Genomic DNA, 24,405 nt, shown 5'->3' with positions numbered 1-24,405 from the left:
GAATACAGTAGGCATTTGCATCGTTTTGGACATGGCGCTTCTTTCTTCTGTCCTGAATGTCTAAACGAATACGAAGACCTGGAGCACATACTTCATATGTCCGCGATTTGCAAATGAGAGGAACAGCTTCAACTTTTCTTGACAAGAGCCTTACAAATTGATACACTCATTCGGCAAATACTGGAATCCCAAGAAGTGTGGAATGCAGTTAGTGGCACCATAAGCTGTATTCAGGAAGAACTTCGAACAATTCTTACCGTAGAGTAAGCCGGTAGGGCTCTAAAACGCCCTACGATATAATGTTTCCAGATAGTTCCATGGGGCATAGTGGGTGAGGTGGTTTTATTGGGTTAAAGTCCCACACTGTGGCTTTCGATGCTTTCCACCTCTATAAAAAAAGAAGGTTCAGCGATTTTAGTAGCTCCGGCACATTAATATTGTATGTTATAGCTGGAGGAACTCCTTTTTGGCTTTGGTGTCGACGTATAGGAGGCACTGACACTTCGATTTGAGTACGCTGATCCTCTTACGCATCAGATACGCACTGGGATTTCAGCAAGCTCATTGGACGTCGCAGGGATTTGTTGCAGTTAACAGAAGTCATTATTAGTTGCAGTAGTAGCATGGGAAACTCCGACCTCACTTCATGTTCATGTTGGATACCTGCCATTCGTGAAACGTTGCGCTTAAGGTCGGAAGGAATCGGCGAGTTACGTAGGTAGTGTATAGGTTTTGTGTTTACTCTAATCTGTAACTCTTTTTTCGCTTGCATTATTTCTATTCTGTTCAATCAGAATTCCGCCTGCTCGATCTGGATGAAGGCAGTTCCAGCAGGCGGTACGAGATCTTGGGCTGCACATCAACGAAGGCAAGACAAAATATATGGTGGGAACGTCAGCACCGAACCAACCAACAGCATCAAACCGCACTGGTCAAACAGGGAGAATAAGGATAGGAGAATACAACTTTGAGACCGTTGAAAATTTCTCCTATCGAAAATCACAACCGATAACAGCTACGATGATGAAATCCGCGCACGGTTGTTGTCAGCCAACAGAGCCTATTTCAGCTTACAAAGACTGTTCCGCTCGAAACGTCTCACCATAGGGTCAAAGCTCTTACTGTACAAGACTATGATCTTGCCAGTCCTCATGTATTCCTCGGAAACTTGGGTTCTTAACAAGAAAAATTGTAAACTCTTGGCCGCGTTCGAGAGAAGAATCCTCTGAAGAATTTTCGGCCCCCTACATGAGGATGTATGATTCCGTAGCCTACACAATGACGAAATCTATGAACGATACCATGACCGTCCGGTTGTGGATAAAATCCGGCTCAATGGGTTACGGTGGGCGGTTCACTTAATCCTTATGGACGAGGATGATCCCACCCGGAAAGTCTATAAGGGCAATATCTATGGTATAAAAAGAAGACGAGGCAGACCCTGCCTAAGATGGAGCGTAGGCCAGGACGCCAGACAGCTTTTAGGGATATCGAATTGGTGGTCCTCGGCGCAAAACCGGGATGTCTGGAGTTCCCTATTAAGGCAGGCCTAGATCGGATACCGGTTGTTGCGCCGTTGATGATGATGATAATAATAGGTCATACTATATATAAATTCAATATGTCAGACTATTCAGGGTGCAATGAAGTCAACAGACAAGTTTGACCTATTTAATAATTAATAATCACACGATTCCCTTCAAACTTTCCAATATTATGCCCTCTATTGCGCTTTAACAAAAAGTCGGAATGACTGATTCGACGGTGAATGTAAACGAGCAACCGAACGGAAGAATGCTGTATACCAATGTTGCACTCTCAAAGAACGCGGGCACGTGCAGAGACCTATCACGAACTTTTTCGAGTGGAGAAGTAACTTCACAGAAAAAGGAAGCTTGCGAGAACCAAGAAGTTTCTTAAAGTACAGGAAGTTTTGTCAATAAGTCAGCAAGATGAAGCCTTATACACCTCGATGCGGAACAGGGAAATCAGATTTCTGACCGTATGGGCATATTGGAGCGATGGGTTGAGTACTTTGATGAATTACTCAATAACCAGAATATCGGCGAGATAGAGGTCCCGCCAATTGAAAACGACGGACAAATGCTGCCACTATCAAGCATGGAAGCAACAGTCGTCCAATCCATCGTCTTAAAAATCAAATCAATTAATCGCCAGGAGCCGATAGAATTACAGCCGAACTGGTTCGAATCAATGCCAGACAATTGGCAACGAGACATCATGTCCCATACATAAAAAGGGAGATATCACGCAGTGCAGCAATAAACTGCCTTCATCCAGATCGAGCAGGCGGCGCGAGATCTTGGGCTGCACATCAATGAAGGCAAGACAAAACATATGGTGGCAACGTCAGGACCGAAAACGAACCAACCAACAACATCAAACCGCACGGGCCAAACAGGAAGAATAAGGATAGGAGAATACAACTTTGAGACCGTTGACAATTTCTCCTATCTAGGGTCGAAAATCATAACCGATAACAGCTACGATGATGAAATCCGCGCACGGTTGTTGTCAGCCAACAGAGCCTATTTCAACTTACAAAAACTGTTCTGCTCGAAACGCCTCACCATAGGATCAAAGCTCTTACTGTACAAGACTATGATCTTGCCAGTCCTCATGTATTCCTCGGAAACTTGGGTTCTTAGCAAGAAAAATTGCGAACTCTTGGCCTCATTCGAGAGAAGAATCCTCCGAAGAATTTTTCGCCAGCTACATGACGATGGACGATTCCGTAGCCTACACAATGACGAAATCTATGAGCGATACCATGACCGTCCGGTTGTGGATAAAATCCGGCTCAATAGGTTACGGTGGGCGGGTCACTTAATCCGTATGGATGAGGATGATCCAGCCCGGAAAGTCTATAAGGGCAATATCTATGGTAGAAAAAGAAGACGAGGCAGACCCTGCATAAGATGGAGCGATGGCGTAGGCCAGGACGCCGCACAGCTTTTAGGGATATCGAATTGGTGGACCTCTGCGCAAAACCGGGATGTCTGGAGTTCCTTATTAAGGTAGGCCTAGACCGGATACCGGTTGTTGTGCCGTTGATGATGATGATGATTCAATCAGAATACAGCAATTTCCTAAATGAATTCTTTATTCAATTCTACCTTATCTATTTACAATAAACCTTAAACATTATGAAAAAATAATCTTTATGTGAGATAAAATGACTAGATATCCGAGATCTCCGCGATAAATAAAGGTACCATGGTTTAAAAATAAATAGTTAAAATTCAATATTTAAATTAAGGAAACGATAAAATATTTATCTCAACAGTTATAATCCTGATGAAGTATGATGCGAGAACAGTCCACCATTCAAATTTCCACAATTGCTGTTATTGCCACTGTTGTTGCCGCTAACATTTCCACTTCCACTACCGCTCCCGCTATTGCCATTCCCGTTTCCATTATTGCTGCCAAAGGAACTACTATTGATCCGTTGACTTGCTCGAGGATCTTCAGGTGTCCAAACACGAGCATATAATTTGCTTCCGGGGTAACGATCGCCCTTTCGATGCCACGACAGGGAATGTGAGATTCCACCACCTGAAATAATTACACGGTGAGAACGATGAGATTATATCCTGCCAGCATTTGAATTTGTTATTTTATTTACTGTTTGGATAAGGGTGAAATGTTATTTTTGAATTTGTATAGCGAGTTAAAATGGTATTTTCTTTGTAATAATATTGTTGACGTATCTATAGTATATCTGAAAATAAGAGTGCACCAGGCGGATGGGTTTTGACAGTTTTTTTGGTCAAATGAAAAAATTAAGTCAATCTTTTAAATATTTGGGGATGGTCTTCATTTTTCGTTATATGAATACTTAACTCGACAGAATATCTTATATCTAAAATGCCCTAGCACTGGGTATTCACGTGTGAATTTCGTTGCATTAAGTTGAATGTAAGATATTGTAGTCGTAGATATGCAATTCAATCTGGTTCGTTAATTTTACCCAAGTACAGATGAGCACCTCCACTTGATAATCGATTTTTGAAATGTGAAAATTCATGAAAACTACGCATTTCCTTAATAATTCCATCATAATTTTCCGATTTTCGACGCGGAAAATCCACACAGACATAAATTTGAACTTTATGCTCTGCCGTATCATCAACTCACGACGATTTCCATGCAAGACATAATCACTTCGTGGGAAATTCGTTACGCTAATGCAGCTGCTGTCTGTTCGTGTTTTCAGTTCGATAAAGCAAGGAATGGAAACGGCGAGGGTCTAGACTTGTTCATGCGTTCTAGCTATTCGATTTGGCATTGGTGGGGCTGAAATGAGGCGGTCGAATTGTGAAGGCTTTTGCCTAATACGAGCCATAATGCATATAAGAATAGAACAACGTTATATCAATCCTACTCCTTCCAAGGCTTTGTAAAAATCTTGAACGTATGGCAATTTTTCACACCAACCACATTACAGCCCACCCACTCAATTGTATGCATCTTTTACCCACTACGCAAGGGAGAAAGACGTTACAAATTGATACAGCATCTACCCTTATTTTTCATCTTGGTATGTGCTTGGGGAGAACCCTGAACGTTCGTACGGTTTTTAGATTGTTAAGTAAATTCCTGGGGGTACTTGAGTTAAACTTGTTTACACTTTCCCTTTTGAGGGTTTAAAGGGATATACATAGAGCACTTCAAACAGTTGCGAGTTTCTACGGAAGAATTAGGAATAAAGTTTGCTGATGTCACTGGTGATGAGCAATTCCCAACCGTTAATGGATATTTGATGATGTTCAACAACCGTAATGAACTGCAAGGGCGTGGTAATATGGGAGATCTACAAGAATATAGAAAGGTGAGGGTGTCGATGAGAGCGATTAGCGTGTTACGTAGAGAACAATGAATTATTCTCCACTATGGGAATAGAAAATGTATCAGGATAAGCTTTTCGTGATAATTCCTTGTTTTTATTCATTTAGGAATAATATAACATACATATGTATGTTTTTCAGTAAAACATTCCCGAATATCGATCAGGTTTGAGCAGATAGATAATATGCACCAGAAATTTTGTTGTTTGGTACGTGTTTTATTCAAGTGCAGCATTGTAGACAGAAGGACTCAGAAAGGTTTAAGCATTTAAAATTATGAAAATTTTCAATAAAGGGAAGAAGGACTTTAGTACTATCTTCCGACCTGCATTATTCTGTCACCATTATTCGTTTCCTATAAGTTTGCCCTAAATCATGCTGCTATTACAGATGCCTCGTTCTAGTAGCTAGAGTACACTTATGTATTTAAACATTTCCTTTCCGCTTCAGAATAGTTTGTCGTAAATTCAGTGACAATACCTGCGTTGTCATCCTATATAGAATATCGTTGCAATGTTGTTCTTCATTTTTCTCATATTCTTATATAGTACAGTGAGCGCAATTTCTATATACGCAGTCACATTTTTTATCTTTTTCTTAGAAAATGCATAGAATGCGAAGATTGTGTGAAACAAATGAAGGGAATATAAGTTCCTTGGTTTCCTGAGAATTCGTTATGACAGCGGCATTTAGTTAAGCTGAAAAATGTTGTATGATATTTTGTTTCTGGTCGAAAACAATCATTTGCAAGTGCGCAATTTCTATGAACGCAGGTAACTAAAACGTCTATAAAATTAGTTTTTAAAAGTTTTTTTTTGTAATTAAAGGTGTGACCTGAAATTTTGTAGTGTTTTACGTAAAACAGTGCTCAACTTTAACTTTTTGAGCTTAGATTATAGGGATACCTCGTGGAAAAGTGTTAACCGAAGAAAAAAAGGGAAACTTGCGAGAATAGAAGATTCGGGCTGCACAATGAAAGCGATTTTGAGGAAATGGGTAGATCCGACGGAGTTGTGCGGATTTTCTTTAGATTAAAGGGAAAATACGGTACAAAAAAGCATCCGCGTGAAAATGAAAAAAATCGGAAAAAGAGAAATCGTCCTGATTAAGGAGGAAACTACTAGAATTAACTTTGGTTCCTTCCAGATCATGTCGAAATTACTTTTTCCTATCAAAAGGAGACGGGTGCAACAGATTTTCCATGCTTATAACAGCATTGAATATAAAATGATGAGATGAGATGAGATGAAATTCAATCTTTACGGCCCAGCTGAATTTAGTGCATTTTGGCACGATCTAAAAAAAATGAAGCTCCTCGAATAAGTCGCAACTTTGGAGGCGGCAGAGTTATGGTTTCGGGGGCATTTTCTTTTCCCGGTAACCTGCGACAGGGAATCGTACCAACCAAAATGAACTCAGTAATTTATACTGAGCTTCTCGAAGCCATTTTGATGCCGCATTTAGATGAGAATAATAACATTGACTGGAATTTCCAGCATGACAACGCCGCGGTGAACGCTTCTGCATACACGAAATCATTTTTAAGTTATCTTAACTTAATCTTAACTCCATAGAGAATATATGGGGGATACTTACAAGGAAAGTCTATGCGAATGAAAGCCAATTTAGCTCCGCACTTGAGTTAAAGAAAAAAATTTTTAAAATAATTCGACCAAATCGAAGAAAATACCTTAAACATTTAATAACCTCAACGTCAAATCGAATTTTCGAAGTCATAAGGTCCAATGGGGGCAAAACAAAATAAAAGTAGCTACTGAATGTGGGTTTATTTATTTCAATAAGCTTAAAAGTGCAAGTGCGTATATAGAAATTGCGCAATAAAAATGTAATTTTTATCAACTTAAAAATTAAGATGTATCTTGTTATTTTTTTTTTTTTTGTTCTTCTAAACTTAAATAAAGATACATCTACTATCATATAAACTTTATATTTCTCAAGGCTTCTATATAGTGACAACGAGCAATATATGGATTGCGTATATAGAAATTGCGCGCACTGTAGTTTAGTAAAAGCAAGCTTTTCTTTCAGACGACATTCATTGAGTTCATCTTCACAGCCTAGGATATTGTTTACGTATTCCAAAGTATACCTTTGTATCCTTTGTATTAAGCAAAATTTTCTTCCATTTAAGGAGAAAACCACTTTAGGAGGTTTTCAGAATCGACTTTTTTTATTGCAAACATCAATAGCTTAGCTATCCCAGAATACGCTGCTAAAATGTCAAAGCGAAATTCATGGTCCTTTAGATATTATAAGGTTAGAAGCCAGCGATTATTGGGTACAGGCTCAGGGTCTACCGCCCAGGAGGTAGTCGCTCTATCCCCTTACGTAGTGTGGTAGTGTTATGTAAATTATGCAGTTATAAATACTTGACGCCAGTTTCTTGTGCGAGCGCATTCGTATTTGTTGTAACTGTATTTTACCGTAATTAAGAGTGATACATGTCTTCATATCCAGAAGGGGATTTTTGAAAACATATTTTTTTCCAAACACGTATTGCTCAAAACAATTTTTTTCACATTTTCGAGAATTTTAGCTCAAAAAGCAATAAATCGATCATTATGAAATTTGAAGGTATGATTCTCTACAAAACTACGAAGAATATGGGAACATTTGGGATGTACTCATATTTTGAGGGGTGCCTTTTTTACGTAATTAGAGAAAAACAAGTCGGGACACCGGAAGCTTGACGCTGCAGGTATAAAAGTTTTTGTGTTTCCCTATGTGAGGAGCGCTGAGTGCATGACAGTTCCGCGTGTACATAGCTGAAAATGCCATTGCCCTCTATTGTTTAGAAAGCCATTTCAATAAATAATTTGATGGAAAGTCCTGTATTGATAATAGTCAACCCCATACGCTTTAAACTCGGAGTTATTAGCAAATGTGAAGAACTTCATCTACAACAGAATCAAACAAGTCGGGAAACTGGAAGCTGGACGCTTCAGGTATGAAAGGTTTTGCGTACTTCTTTTATAAAGACATTTGAGTGCGAATTAGTTCCGTACTATACACATGTATTATGTGATATTTACATTCAAAATCTTGAACTGCCAAAGAAGTGACTATTTTGACCTATTATAACTTTGTTAGTAATAGTGCGGTTTCCACCAAACTTGGTGGGATCTAGCTCCATATTATAACCTACGTTGCAGCAATTTCGTGATGCTAGGATGAACTTAAGGGGGTTCTGCGGCCAATTACTGAAAATTATAGTAATATACTATTCTTAACTTTCTTTGAAGGGATATCGGTATGTAAGGTATTTCGGAGCCTAGTCACCATATAGTGGGAGCCTCTTGATTTTTTTTTCAAATTTTTCGGGTGGGCAGTTTCTGAGAATGGCCTCGTTCAATAAACTCCACGCCTTTCCAACAAATGCCAAAACTAAGCCCAACTTGGGAAAGTACTAACTGAGACCTTTCATTTGATACCCCACACGACTATATTTGATGAACAAAAATTTACACTCCCTTGTTGCATGTGACCTCCCCTTAAATTCGACGTAAAAGGATGTAACACACTGTGTAAGTGAGCGTTCACAGTTCCCACCTCTCCACCAAATTTGGTATTAATCGCTGTTACAGTCTCCGAGAAAAATGCGTGTGACGGACAGACAGATAAGACATACAGACAGATAGATAAACAGTAAGCCGATTTAAACAAGGTTTTGTTTTACACAAAACCTTAAAAATGGCTGGGAGAAGTAGATGCTACAGGAATGAAATTTTAATATTTCACTGGTTACGGCAACATCTTCACCCTTGGGGCCATTCCGCCCTCGATATGTGGTTATACTTTGGCTTGGGTTTTTGAATGCAGCTTAACTTCAGCTTTCACTTCTGTCTCCCTAGAGAATCTTCCTTACGAAGCTCAATCAACCGAACCAGCTAGGTAAGCATCGAAGGGTCGGTCGATTAATTCATTGTCATTCTAAGAAATCTTCATGATTTAGGCGGGCTCCAAATTCGAACAATATTTTATACAATATAGCTCATTCTATTCATATTAATATATTTGATATATTTGGCTTACATCAAAATTGTTCTCCCGGTAGCTTTACTGGTGAAAATCTGCCCAATCGTTGACTTTCCTCGATGAAATTCATCTGGTTTTCTTCAACTATGTTATATTTGTTTCGACATTTTTTTAATCCGTCGTAGCACCGATATCCCTCTATAGTTTATAAACAGAATCTACCGCCTTTTTTGCTGGTAGAGCTCATCAAGCATTCGCGTAATCTTCCGACATTCGTTGGTTGATTGTGCCGAAATGTCAGACAGAGTTATTAATTCAGGCTACCGCGAAAACCTGTCGATGATTGTGAGGCATACTTGAATCCGTGCGAATCTCGCAAAGGCCCGATGATGTTGAGATGGATGGTGTGGAAGCGCTTGATTGACCTAGGTTCGCGCCCCCGGTGTTCCGCCACGTCCTCGATGAATCAGCCTTACATTTTTCGTGTTAGACCGCGTCGGGAGTATCCACATAAGAACGATCATAGAGGCTTGACACTTTCTAAATCTCAGCGCACTCACCCCCGAGATAAATTCACACTCTTTCCCCACCAATTTAGTATTTCCCACCAGTCACGGATATTGCTCGAATTCCGACTCCGGGAACTAAGTGGACATAAATTAACACTTGCCCCCAATATAGATTATCTAGGCGTGACCCTCGATCCTAAGTTAAAATGGAGATAAAATATAAAATTGAGCGTTAAAAAGTTCTTTATAACCATCTATGCCTGCAAGAAGGCCTTCATGAGGAAATGAAGTCTCCACTGGAGGATATTTCTTTGGATCTATACAGCCTTAGTTTATCTCATCCTAAAGTACAGTTCTATTGTATGGTAGTCGGCAATGATCATTGAATATAGTGGGGCCAAGCTTAATAAGAAGTGAGCACCCGCATTTACGAATGCCCTTAATATACTCTTACATCACCTCCCCCTGGACATCCATATTAAATACGTAGCATTGTGCAGTACCGTCAGGATGCTGGGCAACGAAGACTCATGGGCTAAGTAACATTTTATTCGAAGCGCCACAAGAGCTTCGACTTTCAATGGGCTACACCACACGCAAGCTGAACTTCAAGAGGATTTTTTTGTAGGCTTTCCGCCAGTGCAGATTGTAGTTGGAGCGCGAGTTTTATCGGAGTGCAACTGAGACGTACCGTCTTCCAGAATACGCCATTGTCTTCCAAATAGAGATACTGATAATACTGGAGAACGAAGAACAAACGCAGGACAGCCCTTCTGAATGACAACCGAACTGCCATTAAGGCCTTTTATTGGCTGTTGGGCAGTGCAAAGTCGTGCTGAACAGTCTGCACAACATGGCCAAAATCATCTTTCTCTAGGTCTTTGAGCATAGAAAGGCACAGAGCAAGCTAAAGGCCTGACCGAACGAAGTTTCGTTCTTGACAGTCCACCGGTAGGCATAGTCTGAGTTCCGCTGGCTCAAATAAAAGGTGGAATCTACTTGAAATAATAAGTAAAAGAAGCAGTTTGCACAAGGCACTGGCTCATAGGCGATCATGGTGCCACACTTGGAATAATTTAGAATTCGTGTTGTCGAAGTTACCAAAAAGAAGGGGAGACTACTCTTTTTGCGATTGCCCAGCTCTAATTAGAGCCAGGCCGTGGACGCTAGGTAATCAATTCGTTGGAGTAGACCTCTGGTTATAGGTTGGGAGAGCTGCTGTATGCTGTGGGTTGGCTCTGAAATCCGAGCTCCGATCTTCTTGTCCTTTCCACAGCAATCACGGTCTTAGGAGTTCGTATCATCAAAAGGATGCATCACAGCGGAAATTGGACTCTTCGCAGCAACCCGCGAATCGTCAGGAAATAAATAATTAGGGATGCAGCATCAATCAACGTCGCTACTTAGAGAAAGAAGAATTTAGTACATGAAACTTTATACGGGGAAAACGGTTTCTCCAAAAGATAATTTCGAATATTTCTCTAGAGCGCTCTAATTCTTTTGTCATGCGGATGTTACTTATCGAACCACTGGTAAGTTTAGTTCTGGTAACCTTTCCAAACTTCTCCACTCGATTCACCTGGGGTCTCTGAAAGGGTGGAAAACCTCTACAGCGAGTTTCAAATTGAAAAGTTCCAGTTCTATCCCAAAATACTAATTGTGGAGGCGGTTAGAGTTGCTTCTTTATTTGCTTAGATTAAACTGAATGACAAAAGCTATGAAGGATTAGAACGTCATTACAAAACCGCACGTTGACTACGCGGTATTTTAAGAGTCGCTTACCGGAAGCTTTTCACCAATTTTCTTGAAGGACATTTAATATAAGGTTCCTTAATATTTTCCGAGAGTGGACCGATGGTTAGTTGGCTGCAAATTCAGGTTGCCACAATGATTTAAAAGCGTTTGGAGTTATCTTCAATTTATATCCCACATGCGACTAAAAATCTCCAACATCTACTTCTGAGTACATATGTATGGCATAAAAATTTGATGACATTGTGAATTAATGAATATTATCTCTCAGCATTTCTCGATATCTCATAGTGAAAAACGATACAAAAACTATCCGTTTGTTTTTGCTCAAATCCAGACGGCCCCTGTTAATTTCAATTTATGTTTTATTATGACAACTGCTCTACCATCCTTAAAACACTTAAAAATGCAAAAAAAAAGAATAAAAAAATATCCATAATATACCAGAAATGTTCACAATATAAATTCATTAAAACCAATTTGTAGAGCAACCCCTTCTGTGAATAAAATTATCTATGACCATTCTCTCTTTAATATACCCTCACCCTCCACTAAATTTCACCCGACAATGATAAAGCAATATGCGCAACTGATAGCTATATCCTCTTTGCGTTCTTCCTGCAGGATTGTGTGAAGCTGACACGAACACATTATTCTCTTGATTAACCAAAAACCGGAACTAAAATTATGTTTTGTCCTATTTATGATCCTTTTGATCGATCATCCACAATTCAACCGCTTCTGCGCGCTCGAAACCACGTCATGCAGGGAAAGTGTAAAAATCGTGATTAGTTACGGACAGCCGGGAACCATTCGACTCTCCCTAAAATCCTACACGAATGCACTTTATGAACGATTCTGGGATATATTTTTGATCGGTGTCCTATTGTTCCCAAATTTCATTTAAATATGATCGTCAATGATAGCAAAATGCTGAATTTTTGGAAAGGACTCTGTGAGGCAATAGGTGGATTGGAGGTTTATGCGTTTACAATTTTGCTCGGTATTTGGTGGTATTGAAGTCCTTCCAGTGTTGGCTGTTATTAAATTATCAAATTGTCAAGATCAGGGAAGGTTCTGGTTGATTGATTACTGCTGCCCGGACAACTATCAGCACACTTGTGGGCCTTGTACTATTAATTGTTCTAGGGGAGTGATACTGGGATCATGTGTGCGTTGCGTGCAGTGAACATATTCGGTTGAAAATATATTTAAAATGTTTTGATATATAATTTTTGCAGGCTATATGCAACCGAACTGCGGCTAATGACGGTGCTTTTATGCGGTTGAGGTTCGTGATTACGCTAATTATAAGGTTTATCACAAATTACACGTGGGAATTCAAAGCCAGGTGCTGCCGCATACGAGCTGTTTCTATGGATATCTTCATTTTATTTGAAAACGTTCAGAAAAAATTTGAATGGACAGTGTGCATTCAATCGCGAGCTCATACATTTACATATGATTACACAAATAACTTCACTCTTCTATAATTTCAGTTAGAGGTCACACTAAGTACAACATTTAACCAGGCTCCTCCTCTTGTTTGTTTTTTAAATACCAAGTAGTGGCTGTTATATTGCGGATTCTGTTACAAGAATCTAGGAAAACATGAAATAACCATCAAGGTGGGAGAGGGGCGGACTAGTTTTTTTGGGCATGAAAGGATTTTTCCTTAGTATTCCTGTTAAAAGAGCAGATTCATTTGGAAGAAAGACTCCTGAAGAAGATAGATGACTCATCCCAATGGAAACAAGTCGGGAAACCAGAAGATGGACGCTTCGGACGCTGACAGACAGAAGGTTTTCATTAATGGCCTATATGGCTTTACATAAGCGGCTCCCTATGAAACCATCGCACCTCAACCTCTACCGTTGATTGCTGTCTTGCGAATCAAATCACCGATAAAACGGCGTGAGGAACACACTGATCCGCCATGCATTGAATGGTGGCGATTTCGTGAGAAACCACCCATTATGGATGTGGAAGAATTTTAGAACCAAGTTAAAGACACGATTCACGAAGCGGCCAATGCAACCGTCGGTGTCAACAGGCCACACAAGCGGTTCATCAACGGGGATACATGATTTTGGAATCACTATGTTTAAATGAAGGTCCGTGAACGACTCTAAAGGAAACGACTCTTCCAAAAGTTTTTCAACGATAAAATGCTGGCCAATTGGAAAATTTACAAGAATGCCAACCGCAAAGCAAAGAAAGCGATCGCTGTCACCGGAGCGGTTCATTACAAAGTTCTCTACGATAAACTGGACACTCGGGATGGCGAGAGAGATCTGTATCGATTTGTCAAATGCCAACACCAACGCCCACCACCAGGATATCGAACTCTTCTGCTACGTTAATGACCAAAACGCTGCTTACCGGCCGACGAATTACGACGGATAGATAGCGAGAATATTTCGAGCAGATTTCAACTGAAGAATTTGATCATTCTCTACTTCTACAAGCATTACCGACATTTGGAGCAGTTCCATTTATCAGCGCAACTGAAGTCGAGGAAGCAATAAAATGAATGAAATCAAAAAAGCAACAGGACCTGACGGCGTCGCGTCCGGTTCAATGAATTCTTAAATCAGGTTATGGGGGAAGGTAGAACACCATGTGACTGGCAAGAAAGTACGACAATTCCAATATGGAAAAATAAAAGAAGTTCGCAAAATGTTCATATTACCGTCCCATCCGGTTGCTGTCCCATTCGGTCAAGATTTTTGAACGCATTTCTGACAACCGTATTCGTGACATTGTTCTAGTAACAGTTAATCAACCCGGGTTTGTCAAGAACTGCGGAGCTACTGACGCAATACACGCTGCGCGATTACTCATGGACAAACACCGTGAATATCTTCGTTTAATTGCGTTAAAATAAGAAAAATAGAGAACGAAGTTTTACCCCAGCGTACCACACGTCTTAGAGCAAAGTTGTACAGGAAAACCAAAGAGGGATGTCATCTTCATCTGAACCTGTCACGTCAATATCCTGAAGTGTTCCCATTATTTATAGACCAAGTGAAAATAGCGGAAAGATACGAAAGTGAAAGGAACAGGAAACCCCTCGAGAAAAAAATTTAGAGCCCTACAAAGGGGCCAGAAGTCAAGGACCTTATTTTCGAATGAACAACTTTGTGGAAAACAATTCCTCGCAGTTTTTCTCGGAACAGCAAACAACGGACTGAATTTCAATATCGATATAGAAACAGCAATCAATGCGTACTAGTCGACATCATCAATCACCAGAGAACAAATAGAACGCAGCAGGATTGCAGCAGCGGATGCCATCATGGAAAATAATATTGGCAAGACCAGGAAACCAATACGACAGAAAGCCCATCAAGAAACTCACAGAGAAGTTTGGGAAAAAGGAATATCGTAGTTATTTTTGACAAATGGGACTACGAGAGCAGGCTGAAGGTCAAGTTCGAGAATGTACCTTACAGAAAACTCAGGGCTGTCCTCTACTACAACTTGTAAAACAGGTGGACAGAGTTTTCAAAAAAATCCCAAACAATTTTAGGAAAAAGCAAACTGAAAGTCTGAAACCCTTTACTTAATAGGGTGAAAGGCTCCCCAAGATCCATAGTGGAGAATATAGAAAATCAATTTGAAACTAGATCGGTCAAGATTCAAACGAATTTCCTCAAGCCCTTCTGTTGATTGAGAAACTCGGCTCTTTTCGAGTATTCCGGCCATTGACCACATTGGCAACAAAATGCTCCACAATGGAAAGGTGAGGTAAAATAATATATAAAACTATTCGAAATCTGCATAGAGAAAAACTACTTCACCTCAAGAGGCGAGTATCATAAGTAGCTAAAAAGAGCCATGTTCATCAGCGAAACTTTCATGTTCAACCTGGAAACGGAGCTCATTTCGGCCGGTCTGATATTAGGATATGCGGATGATATCTGCAGCATCATCGGTGAATGCGCTCAATTATTTCAAAAGACTACATCCAAGTATCGAATTCAACCTGGGGATGGAAAGGGACGGACAACTGCCGTTTTTAGGTCTGTTATTGAGAAGAAAATAAGAAACATTAAGCCTGGAGATCTACAGGAAACCGACGAATACCAGTCCTTGGAACCTCACCTCACTCTTCCAGGATGAACCAAATCCCCGTCTTTATAACTGTTTGGATATAGTAAACAGACAGACAAAAAGGAATATGGAAACACGTATCGAAGAACACCTGAAGGAGGGAGAGTTGGAGAGAAAAAAGGAGGGATAATGTCAAAGGAAGCGAAACACATCGTTTGAGCAGACCACTCCACCATTCTTTTAATCGTTCAACCAATGTTCTGAACCTTTCAATATAAAACTTTGCGGAGAAGCATTTCAACATATAGTAGTAATATCTCTGCGAATCCTAGTCAAAAAGTTCCCATGTTATATGGCTTTACAATCTGAAGCCGGTTCCTGGCCTCCCTCACTCTCCATTCTTCTTGGTCAAGCGGCCACACCTTCAATTCGTGAAGCCATCTGTTCCAGAGTCTTCCAGTTGGCCATCTGCCTTCAGTTACTTTTTAGTTGGGCTTTTAGGAATCTTCCTGTCATTTATCCGCTCTATATGACCTGCTTTTGGTTTGTCTGATAAGCGATACACATCCTTATTGTACCCAATTTGCCATATGCCGTTCACTACGTCTTAGATATTTCTGAGGACTCAACATTCCAAGGCATTGTTTACCCACTCAGAGGATTATTGTCCGTGCTTCGATGTCGCAACATAGGATTAAACCGATCAACGTTTCGCATATGGTTGACTTTGCTTCCCTACGCACATTTTTTTACTGTCGTACTAAAGGTATGAGGTAGGAGAGCTTGTTTCCACGTTGTCTTTGGATTTCGTTCGTTTCAGTTTTAATTTTGTATGATTCTTTCCGAGTAATATTAAACAGTGTTTAGGCTATCCTATGACACTGTTTAAATCCTGAATTATTATTGGAGCCCAGTTTCGATCAATCCACAATGCCATATATCCGTCGTTGTAAAAGAATGACTGACTGTTTCGCCTTAGACTCCCTAAATTCCCAAGTAAAATAAAAGCGCGCGAAAACTTTATGTATGCATTTGCTATGGAGGCATAATCACGCGATTTCCTTCGGATAGGGATTGATTTGGAGTGTGCAATCAGAGCTACGCCATGAATAATACTGATTTAATGGTTTCTGTTAATTGCAGGCAGCGAATGCGAGGCCTATCTAGCACCTCTGCCGCAATCAATTAAGGAGAGTTGTAAAGCGTAACTTCACGAATTGAGCTCACAAGGAACCCTACCGCGATATAAGTGTCACAATAACCATTATCAAACTTTCACACTTGGGTCTCGCAAGTTACAAGCTAATGAAACCTAGCAAAGGTCCTGAGTAGTTAGACGGGAATGAACGACGCTTCCCTGTATGGTTTCATCTATTTCCCTGCAGTATTGATCCTGTCGGGTTTTGATCTATCTCATGTCATTTATAAGATTCGTCTGTCTGAATACTGTAAGACGAACATAGGAAATTGAAAATAATACGATTCTTAGGTTACTACACCCGACAATTTCGAATAAGCTCTTTTGAAGCTAGTCAACATTCTCATTAGAAAGTAAATTTTAAAATGTTCCGTTGCGAGAACAATAACGACGATCAAATTGAATATTGGAAAAGCTGAATTTATTGACATCGTTATTGTATAAAAAAAAATCGGTTGACGTGCAATATTGCGAAGCAATAAAGCTTCCAAAAAGGATGAATAATGACTAACACATTCTGGAAAAGGAAAGATGGTGGAAGGAAGGTGTGGTCCTTTTTCATGTTTAATATATTATACTAAGTAAACAAGCAAGTCAAGAACGCTTTTGTCTAATCATCTGGTATATGCAGTTCATGTTCTTTACTTAGGGCTTCCGAACATCCATAAGTCAGATCGTTCGATAAGGGCATTTCTTTCCGACAAAGATGGCTCTGCATATATAGTATATGTTTGTCAAAAGTCCCTGACCCTGCTCCCTTCCAATTGTACTATTCCTACACTCTTTTGTACCATGCAGACCGAGCCTACTGATTAACATACCCGCGGGTATTCAGTCAAATTGAATAGGAGCGGCAATGGGTCCGAAACGTCAAGACTTTAGGGCAAGGTAATAGGAACATAGTTTCATCTGGCATTAGAAACTTATTCATCAACCTTCCCAGAACCTCCTCATTAGCGCCTACACGAAATTTATCTAAATTATTTATAGAGACATATCTTAAACGTTTGCATGGTCAGCTCTAACTATAACATAAACGAGCGCAATCCAAACATTACAACATCACCTAACACTACTGCATTACTTAACATCACCGCATTATAAAAATGGTGATGACATTACTTCTGTGACAGATTGTGTGATATTAATATCATATGTTCATATTTGACGTTGATGATATAACATGATTTGTAGGTTTTGGGTAATGAAAGATCACATCAGTTTTTTTTAAAAAGTGATATATTACATTACTCGCTAAAGTGATATTTCGCGCAACTTTAATCGGAAGTCCATCGTAAACTACTGAGGTGGGGTTTGTGATAGAAACTCTGTTGAAGAAATCCTTATAGCCACTGCTATTTGCCCCATAAACACTAGTGAAATATGTCAAATTATGTATTCCTCATTCTTCCTAGAGTAACGGTTGATAGTATGCTTCATAAATTCAGTGCAAGCGACATTGAATACTATGGTGTTAAGGGAAATGTTTGGTAATCACTAAACCAGAATGAGAAATCAACTGTCCCGGAATGAAATCTTTCGCCAACTTTTCAATTCCAGTAAATATTTTGACTATTCATAACGCAATCAATTACCTTCCATTTTGAGAGTAGAAGGGATAATCTAGAAGAGGGTATCACTTTGTACAATTTCGGTGGAGTCCAATTTGAACATCAAATACGCATCCTTTACACCAATCTGGTTTGGTGTAAAGGATACCATACGGAGATGAACAATATTAAGTCGTATACATTGAAGTGACCAAGTTCAAAAGTGGGGGTAATGTTCGAAAATTAGTCAAAGAAAGTCAATATAGGAAAATCTTAATTTTCGATAATTTCAACCTTCAGCGAAAAAACTTATCCACATCAAACATCAAATATTACTTACTTCTGTCTCTTAGAATTATTTTCTTAGGTGGCTCCTTATGGCAATTCCTCTGCAAGCCACTTAATCCTGTATCATTGCCATTTTTGTCCTTTTTGACGATTTCGCTGAGAAATCCTATGTAGTTAATTGCTAATTTCAGAGTGTCTACCTTACTCAAACGCTTCTCGTATGGTAGGGTAGGGATATGTGATCGGAGTCCTTCGAAAGCCTCATTTATACTTTGCATACGTCTGCGCTCTCGGAGGTTGGCTGCTTGTCTTTGTTGGGCTTGTTGTGATGCACATTTCATACGTCGTGATTTCGATGGCCTGTAAAAAAGGAAGGAAATGAAATTGGAATTTTATTTTATATGACTACAGCAAAATTTTATTATTATATGCGATATTATGGGTGTTCACAGTCGTTACCGATGGGGGGGCTTTGCAAGCTTCATAAGGGGCTAGTCTAAACTTCAGATCATAATTTGCTGTTTTCAAATTTTGACAAAGATTTCTACCATCTCTTACGATGGTGAATCTATAAAAGCAAGCCCATCTTAAACCTGCAAACCTTACTATTTATTCTGTTATATGTGTAGTTTTTTAGGCTTATTTTATAGTGGGGAGAAAAAAAACTAAAAAAAAAGAGTAAATTTGTTTGTAAATGCTGAATAAAAGGTTTTTATTGCTCATATACCGGTATTTCAAGGACCAGTTGTCCTCGTCCTAACTGAGTTTTTTAGTCTAAAAACTTATTTAGAGCAATAATCACTTTTAGCTCGGCATTTTCAAAGCCTTTTTCTTTTTATGGAGTGAGAGAAAAAACTCAAATTCTTCTGAAATACACCTAATTTGATCGTCAAAGAAGATCTCCTAGGTATTAGATTTCTACGCACAACTTCTTCTCTAGAAGAATAGTTAAAACAAAGAAGAAATAGTACTTTAGATATTATATTGGTTTCAAACTATGTATGATATTTAATTCTTTTCCGATTGTTGAGGTTCCTAACATTCAGCTAGGACTATGGATTACTCGGAAAATAATAATACGATGGGAAACCGGGAGCTGGGTGCCTCAGATATGAAAGGTACTGTGTTTTTCTTCTGTAAGGAACTCTGACTATACGCCCGTTCTACAGATGTTCCTAAAAACTCACTTGTACACTAGTTTTCAAGACACTTTTCCACGACAAAAATTCATTATTCATTCGTTATTATCTGTCTTCTCGATGAAAGTTCAGCGTTTTTTATTGTTTTTTTTTTCCACAGAAAATGTATAGCATGTTTTGTCTACAAGGACCGTTTGAAAAGTTTATCTTATTTACAACAATATTCTTCGAAAAGTGCACTCCCGAAATTGTTTTACGAGTCTACAATGTAATTGCGGATCTACAGTGGGCGTGATTAGAATCAATGCGTTCTTTGTGCAACAGTACGGTCTTGCGATCAGAACAGAGAGCATCAAAATTTCACAGTGTATAATATAAATTATTACGGGAGTGATAGTTTCGACAAAGTGAACAGAGCCAACAATATTTTCTGGTATGATCTACAATTTTTTTTTACATTACATTTTTACGGTTTTGAATGAAACAAAACCTTATTAAAATCGATTCATTATCTGTCTGTCACACGCACTTTTCTCATCGACCCTGCCATTAATATAAATTCACTTTATATGATGATGACGTCATACATGTCTTAGGGTGTTATAAATTCACCTGAAATGCGAAACTTTGACCTTCTATAGCTTTGTTAGTAATAGCTGAATTGCCTTCAAACTTTCCAGAATTATGTCTTATATTATCGCTTATGCTGCTGCCAACATCTCTGGGATGAAGTTTAGGGGATTTTACTAGCTTTATTTGTGCAGATATCAGAACGGGTTTGAAGCCTAGATTTCATATAGATGCATTACCATTTCAGATTTTTCGGTTGGATAGTTTCTGAGAACGAGACCTGTTACACTTTTTGGGGTGCACATTTTGAGCCCTCTCTCCCCTATGTTTTACCCAACATAAAAAAGAAGATCAGTTTCGGAAAGCACTATTCGAGCCCCTTCATTTGATACCTCACATGACCATATTCTCTGAAAAAAATTAACACCCCCTTTCAAGCTTAACACAAATTGGCACCACTCACTGCATAGAAAGGAGCACAGACCCCATATTTTCACAAAATTTTGTGACAGTTAGGTCAGCCGTTTTCGAGTAAATCGGGTGTGACAAACAGGCGGACAGAAAGACATTGAATCGATTTTAATAAGGTTTTGCTTCACGCAAAAAACCAACTTCACGTGTTATTTACCTTTTCCTCAATGCTAATTGTACTATAAAAAAATTGCAGAGGTAAAGGACAATCTTGGTAACAATAATACACCATCCATACTCCTTACATGCAAATCAGTAAAAGAATTCCTCCCGCAAAAGTTAAATCATAGTCAGGTAGACCCAAATCTCAAATGTTACTTACATAACTTGCTAATCCCAAGCTCAGATAAATAAAGTAGGAGTTACTCCACTATGCTAAATCCCAACTCATCTTTCATGGTAATCGGTTTCACATTAGGACGAACAAAGAAAGTCTCCACGCCTTCCATTTTCGATGAATGCAGTTTACCACATCATACAAGGTATAAAATACCCCTTAAGTTGGAAACAACTCGTTGCGGAAAATTTGTTCAGACGCGCCACCACATTGAGCAAGATGTCACGACATACGAGTACATGGACAGACACATTCACCCTTAAAACGCACGCTGAGTATATTGGGAAGAGATGGCGATGTTTCTAGTCGTCTACACAGCAGAAAAGCATTATTGTACGTAGTATAGCCATAAGTTCTATCGGTCTTTTCATCATCAACGGCGCAACAACCGGTATCCGGTCTAGGCCTGCCTTAATAAGGAACTCCAGACATCCCGGTTTTGCGCCGAGGTCCACCAATTCGATATCCCTAAAAGCTGTCTGGCGTCCTGACCTACGCCATCGCTCCATCTCAGGCAGGGTTTGCCTCGTCGTCTTTTTCTACCATAGATATTGCCCTTATAGAATTTCCGGGCTGGATCATCCTCATCCATACGGATTAAGTCACCCGCCCACCGTAACCTATTGAGCCGGATTTTATCCACAACCGGACGGTAATGATATCGCTCATAGATTTCGTCATTGTGTAGGCTACGGAATCGTCCATCCTCATGTAGGGGCCCAAAAATTCTTCGGAGGATTCTTCTCTCGAACGCGGCCAAGAGTTCGCAATTTTTCTTGCTAAGAACCCAAGTTTCCGAGGAATACATGAGGAATGGCAAGATCATAGTCTTGTACAGTAAGAGCTTTGACCCTATGGTGAGACGTTTCGAGCGGAACAGTGTTTGTAAGCTAAAATAGGCTTTGTTGGCTGACAACAACCGTGCGCGGATTTTATCATCGTAGCTGTTATCGGTTGTGATTTTCGACCCTAGATAGGAGAAGTTATCAACGGTCTCAAAGTTGTAGTCTCCTATCTTCATTCTTCCCGCTTGATCAGTGCGGTTTGATGTTGTTGATTGGTGCTGACGTTACCATCATATACTTTGTCTTGCCTTCATTGATGTGCAGCCCAGATCTCGCGCCAAACATCGCCCGCTCGATCTGGATGAAGAGAGTTTGTGCGTCTCGGATCGTTCTTCCTATGATGTCGATAACAGTAGTTGGGTGGACTTAAAGAGGATCGTACCTCTTGCAATTACCTTAGCATCACGGATCACTCAATCTTTTCATATCGAGAGAAATTGTAGGCGTACAAAATGGTAATGCAGCGAAAAGAGAATACCTACGCATCACCCCCGAGTTTCAGGTTCCGCAAGTCAGTAGTTCAGGAGAGTGAGGAAATTGAGAGTAAAGGATACAGATTATTATATGACATACATGTGGTTCATGCCCGAAAGAAATCTGTAAGTTGTTAAAAAAATTACTGGGGACCGAACGATTCGTGTTTCGTACATTAGCGAGGTACAGAGAAACAGCTGATGTGGAAGACTGGCTTGGAGAGGCAAGTCCGCGCTGTATATGCCGGCCGAAGGTTGTGGATGCTTACCGTGAATGCGTATGCAAACATCTTCAGCTTAGTGTGTACAGGCGATGCGTTAGCCATTTATTAACTCTTCGACTGAAAGAAACGGTGTCAATTCAATGTGTTGTACTCCTCAAAAGTTTCCGCGGAAAAAACATCGATATATCGCGATCTGTACCGACGACAAAATCTTCACAATCCAGAAAAAATAAAACAATAGCATATACGCCCGCCGCTGTTGCAAAGTGAAGGAGAAAATTCTGTAGGTCTATCGTGGTCACCACCTCATTAGCGTAATGATCTAGTGGGGAGTTTCTTACCATGGGGTTATCGATATTTTCTGTGAAGCTGTCGGAAAAAAAAGATTTCCAGCATATACCAAACCATCTTTGGAAGAGGTTGTCGAATCCCTAAGCGATAAATTATTCGCAGGGTGGAATTGGTGCTTTCAACAAGATTCAGCTCCGGTGCGCAGTCAGGCAAATGGCTGACAGAGCATGTTCCAAATTTCGTCTCCGCAAACGACCGGAACTCTGGTAGTTCCTATTTAAATCCACTGGATTATTGACGGTGAACAAGCTTGAGAAGGTTGCCTGAGTACGTCAACATGCGACTGTAATTGGTTTGAAGCCGACTGTAGTGAAGAAGTGAGGAGAGAAATGCAACTCCCTACTGTCCGTGAAGCTATCGACGTTTGACCACAGAGACTTCAAGCTTATATAGACACAGAGGCGATCATTTTGAATGATTTTTTTAATGAAATGTCTACACATTTTATCTTCTCTGTACTAATTTTGAAAAATTTGCTTCATTTGATTGACTGTGTCCAGAAACCCAGCAATTTCGTGATAAAACAAATTTAAATCAAAGGTGAAAATTCTTCGTTTCCATATAATCTTTTAGTAGCCCCAGCGCTGTTGAAACAGCAATTTCTTCCAAATTGAAGGGGGTAATAGTTATGTGCCTGGGATGTTAGCTTATATTGCTGAAATTTGAACATTTTGAAGAATCCACAATTTTTCCGTGGTAGGTAGGGATATTCGTACTCCTCTTGAAGAGTAAGTAATGATTAACTTGCGTTACTTCTCTCAATGTCGCTTTAGCCACTAAAGAGATATCTGGAAGGAAAAGATTTACCATTTCATCTAAGTTTGACCGCGAATAACACCAGCTATCAACGAAAATGTGGCAAAAGCTTTAAAGCTTATTAACATCGAAAAGACATTTATAGTTTAGAAACATTTGATCCTCCATAGAAAAGATTCATTAAGGGGTTTATACAAACATTTTCATTCCAAGAAGGAAATTAAATAAGTAAAGTTGGTGGTCATCATCATGGGGTGGGTATTTTCATACTTTCATTCAGATTTGCTTCTAGACCCTAAAAGGGATTATGTAATATCTATCCATTAAACCTACCTTTTTTCCTCCGTATTTTCCTGATCACTATTAAATCCGCTGTATGTGTCACTATCCGAGCTATTTTCATCACACAGAAAAAAGTCCGATCCGCTTGACGATGACCCATTTGTGATTGGTGATCCCTCGAAAAAATGTCTGGCCATTGAGGACTCGAAATCGAAATGATCCATTGAGAACATTTTCCAATCTTTTATTTGCTCTTTGAAAGAAATATCACAGGATCTAATGACTAGAAAAGTAGAGTGTTACAGGAACACTACATCCGACTTTGCGGATCGTCGCTGATTGGATTCAATGGTTTTCTAATCAAAGCACGCCATATCTGATTCCTAGATTTTCTAGTACATATGCAATCGGCGTGTTTATTTAGGGGTGATTTTCCGACGATTTTATCAGCCCGTTGTGGGTTTATATTTTTGTGTTCCTCGTATTATTTTTCACTTAGAAAGCATTTAATCGTCAGCCTATGTTCCATACATTGTGCACGTGTTCAGGACAAGTGTTTTATAATGCTGAGTTCGTTTACAGAGGGCTGATTCCTAGGGCAGATATCGGCGTCGTCATGAACGTTATCTGGAAAATATAAACGATTAGAAAATATATTTAGTTGTTCTTTGATGAAGTGCTTATGCTAATATTGATGTTTCGATAGAAAATGAGGGTGGATTGATAGAGTCGCTTTA

General features: G+C 39.6%; 1 protein-coding gene across 1 annotated transcript in view; it reads right to left on the bottom strand.

Annotated features, from left to right (window-relative positions):
* Positions 1-3,106: 3,106 nt before the first annotated feature.
* Positions 3,107-24,405, bottom strand: part of LOC119659699 (pancreas transcription factor 1 subunit alpha) — a 33,634-nt gene continuing 12,335 nt past the window's right edge. The window contains exons 2-4 of the mRNA XM_038067951.1: positions 23,720-24,295; positions 18,273-18,580; positions 3,107-3,579 (exon numbers count right to left, since the gene is read on the bottom strand). Coding sequence (XP_037923879.1) covers positions 3,308-3,579; positions 18,273-18,580; positions 23,720-23,901 — 762 coding nt within the window. The 5' untranslated portion in view covers positions 23,902-24,295 and the 3' untranslated portion in view covers positions 3,107-3,307. The remainder of the gene's footprint in view (positions 3,580-18,272; positions 18,581-23,719; positions 24,296-24,405) is intronic.

Source organism: Hermetia illucens, chromosome 6 (genome assembly GCF_905115235.1).
Source record: "Hermetia illucens chromosome 6, iHerIll2.2.curated.20191125, whole genome shotgun sequence".
Classification (NCBI taxonomy): domain Eukaryota; kingdom Metazoa; phylum Arthropoda; class Insecta; order Diptera; family Stratiomyidae; genus Hermetia; species Hermetia illucens.
This window is presented reverse-complemented; position numbering and strand designations above follow the sequence as displayed.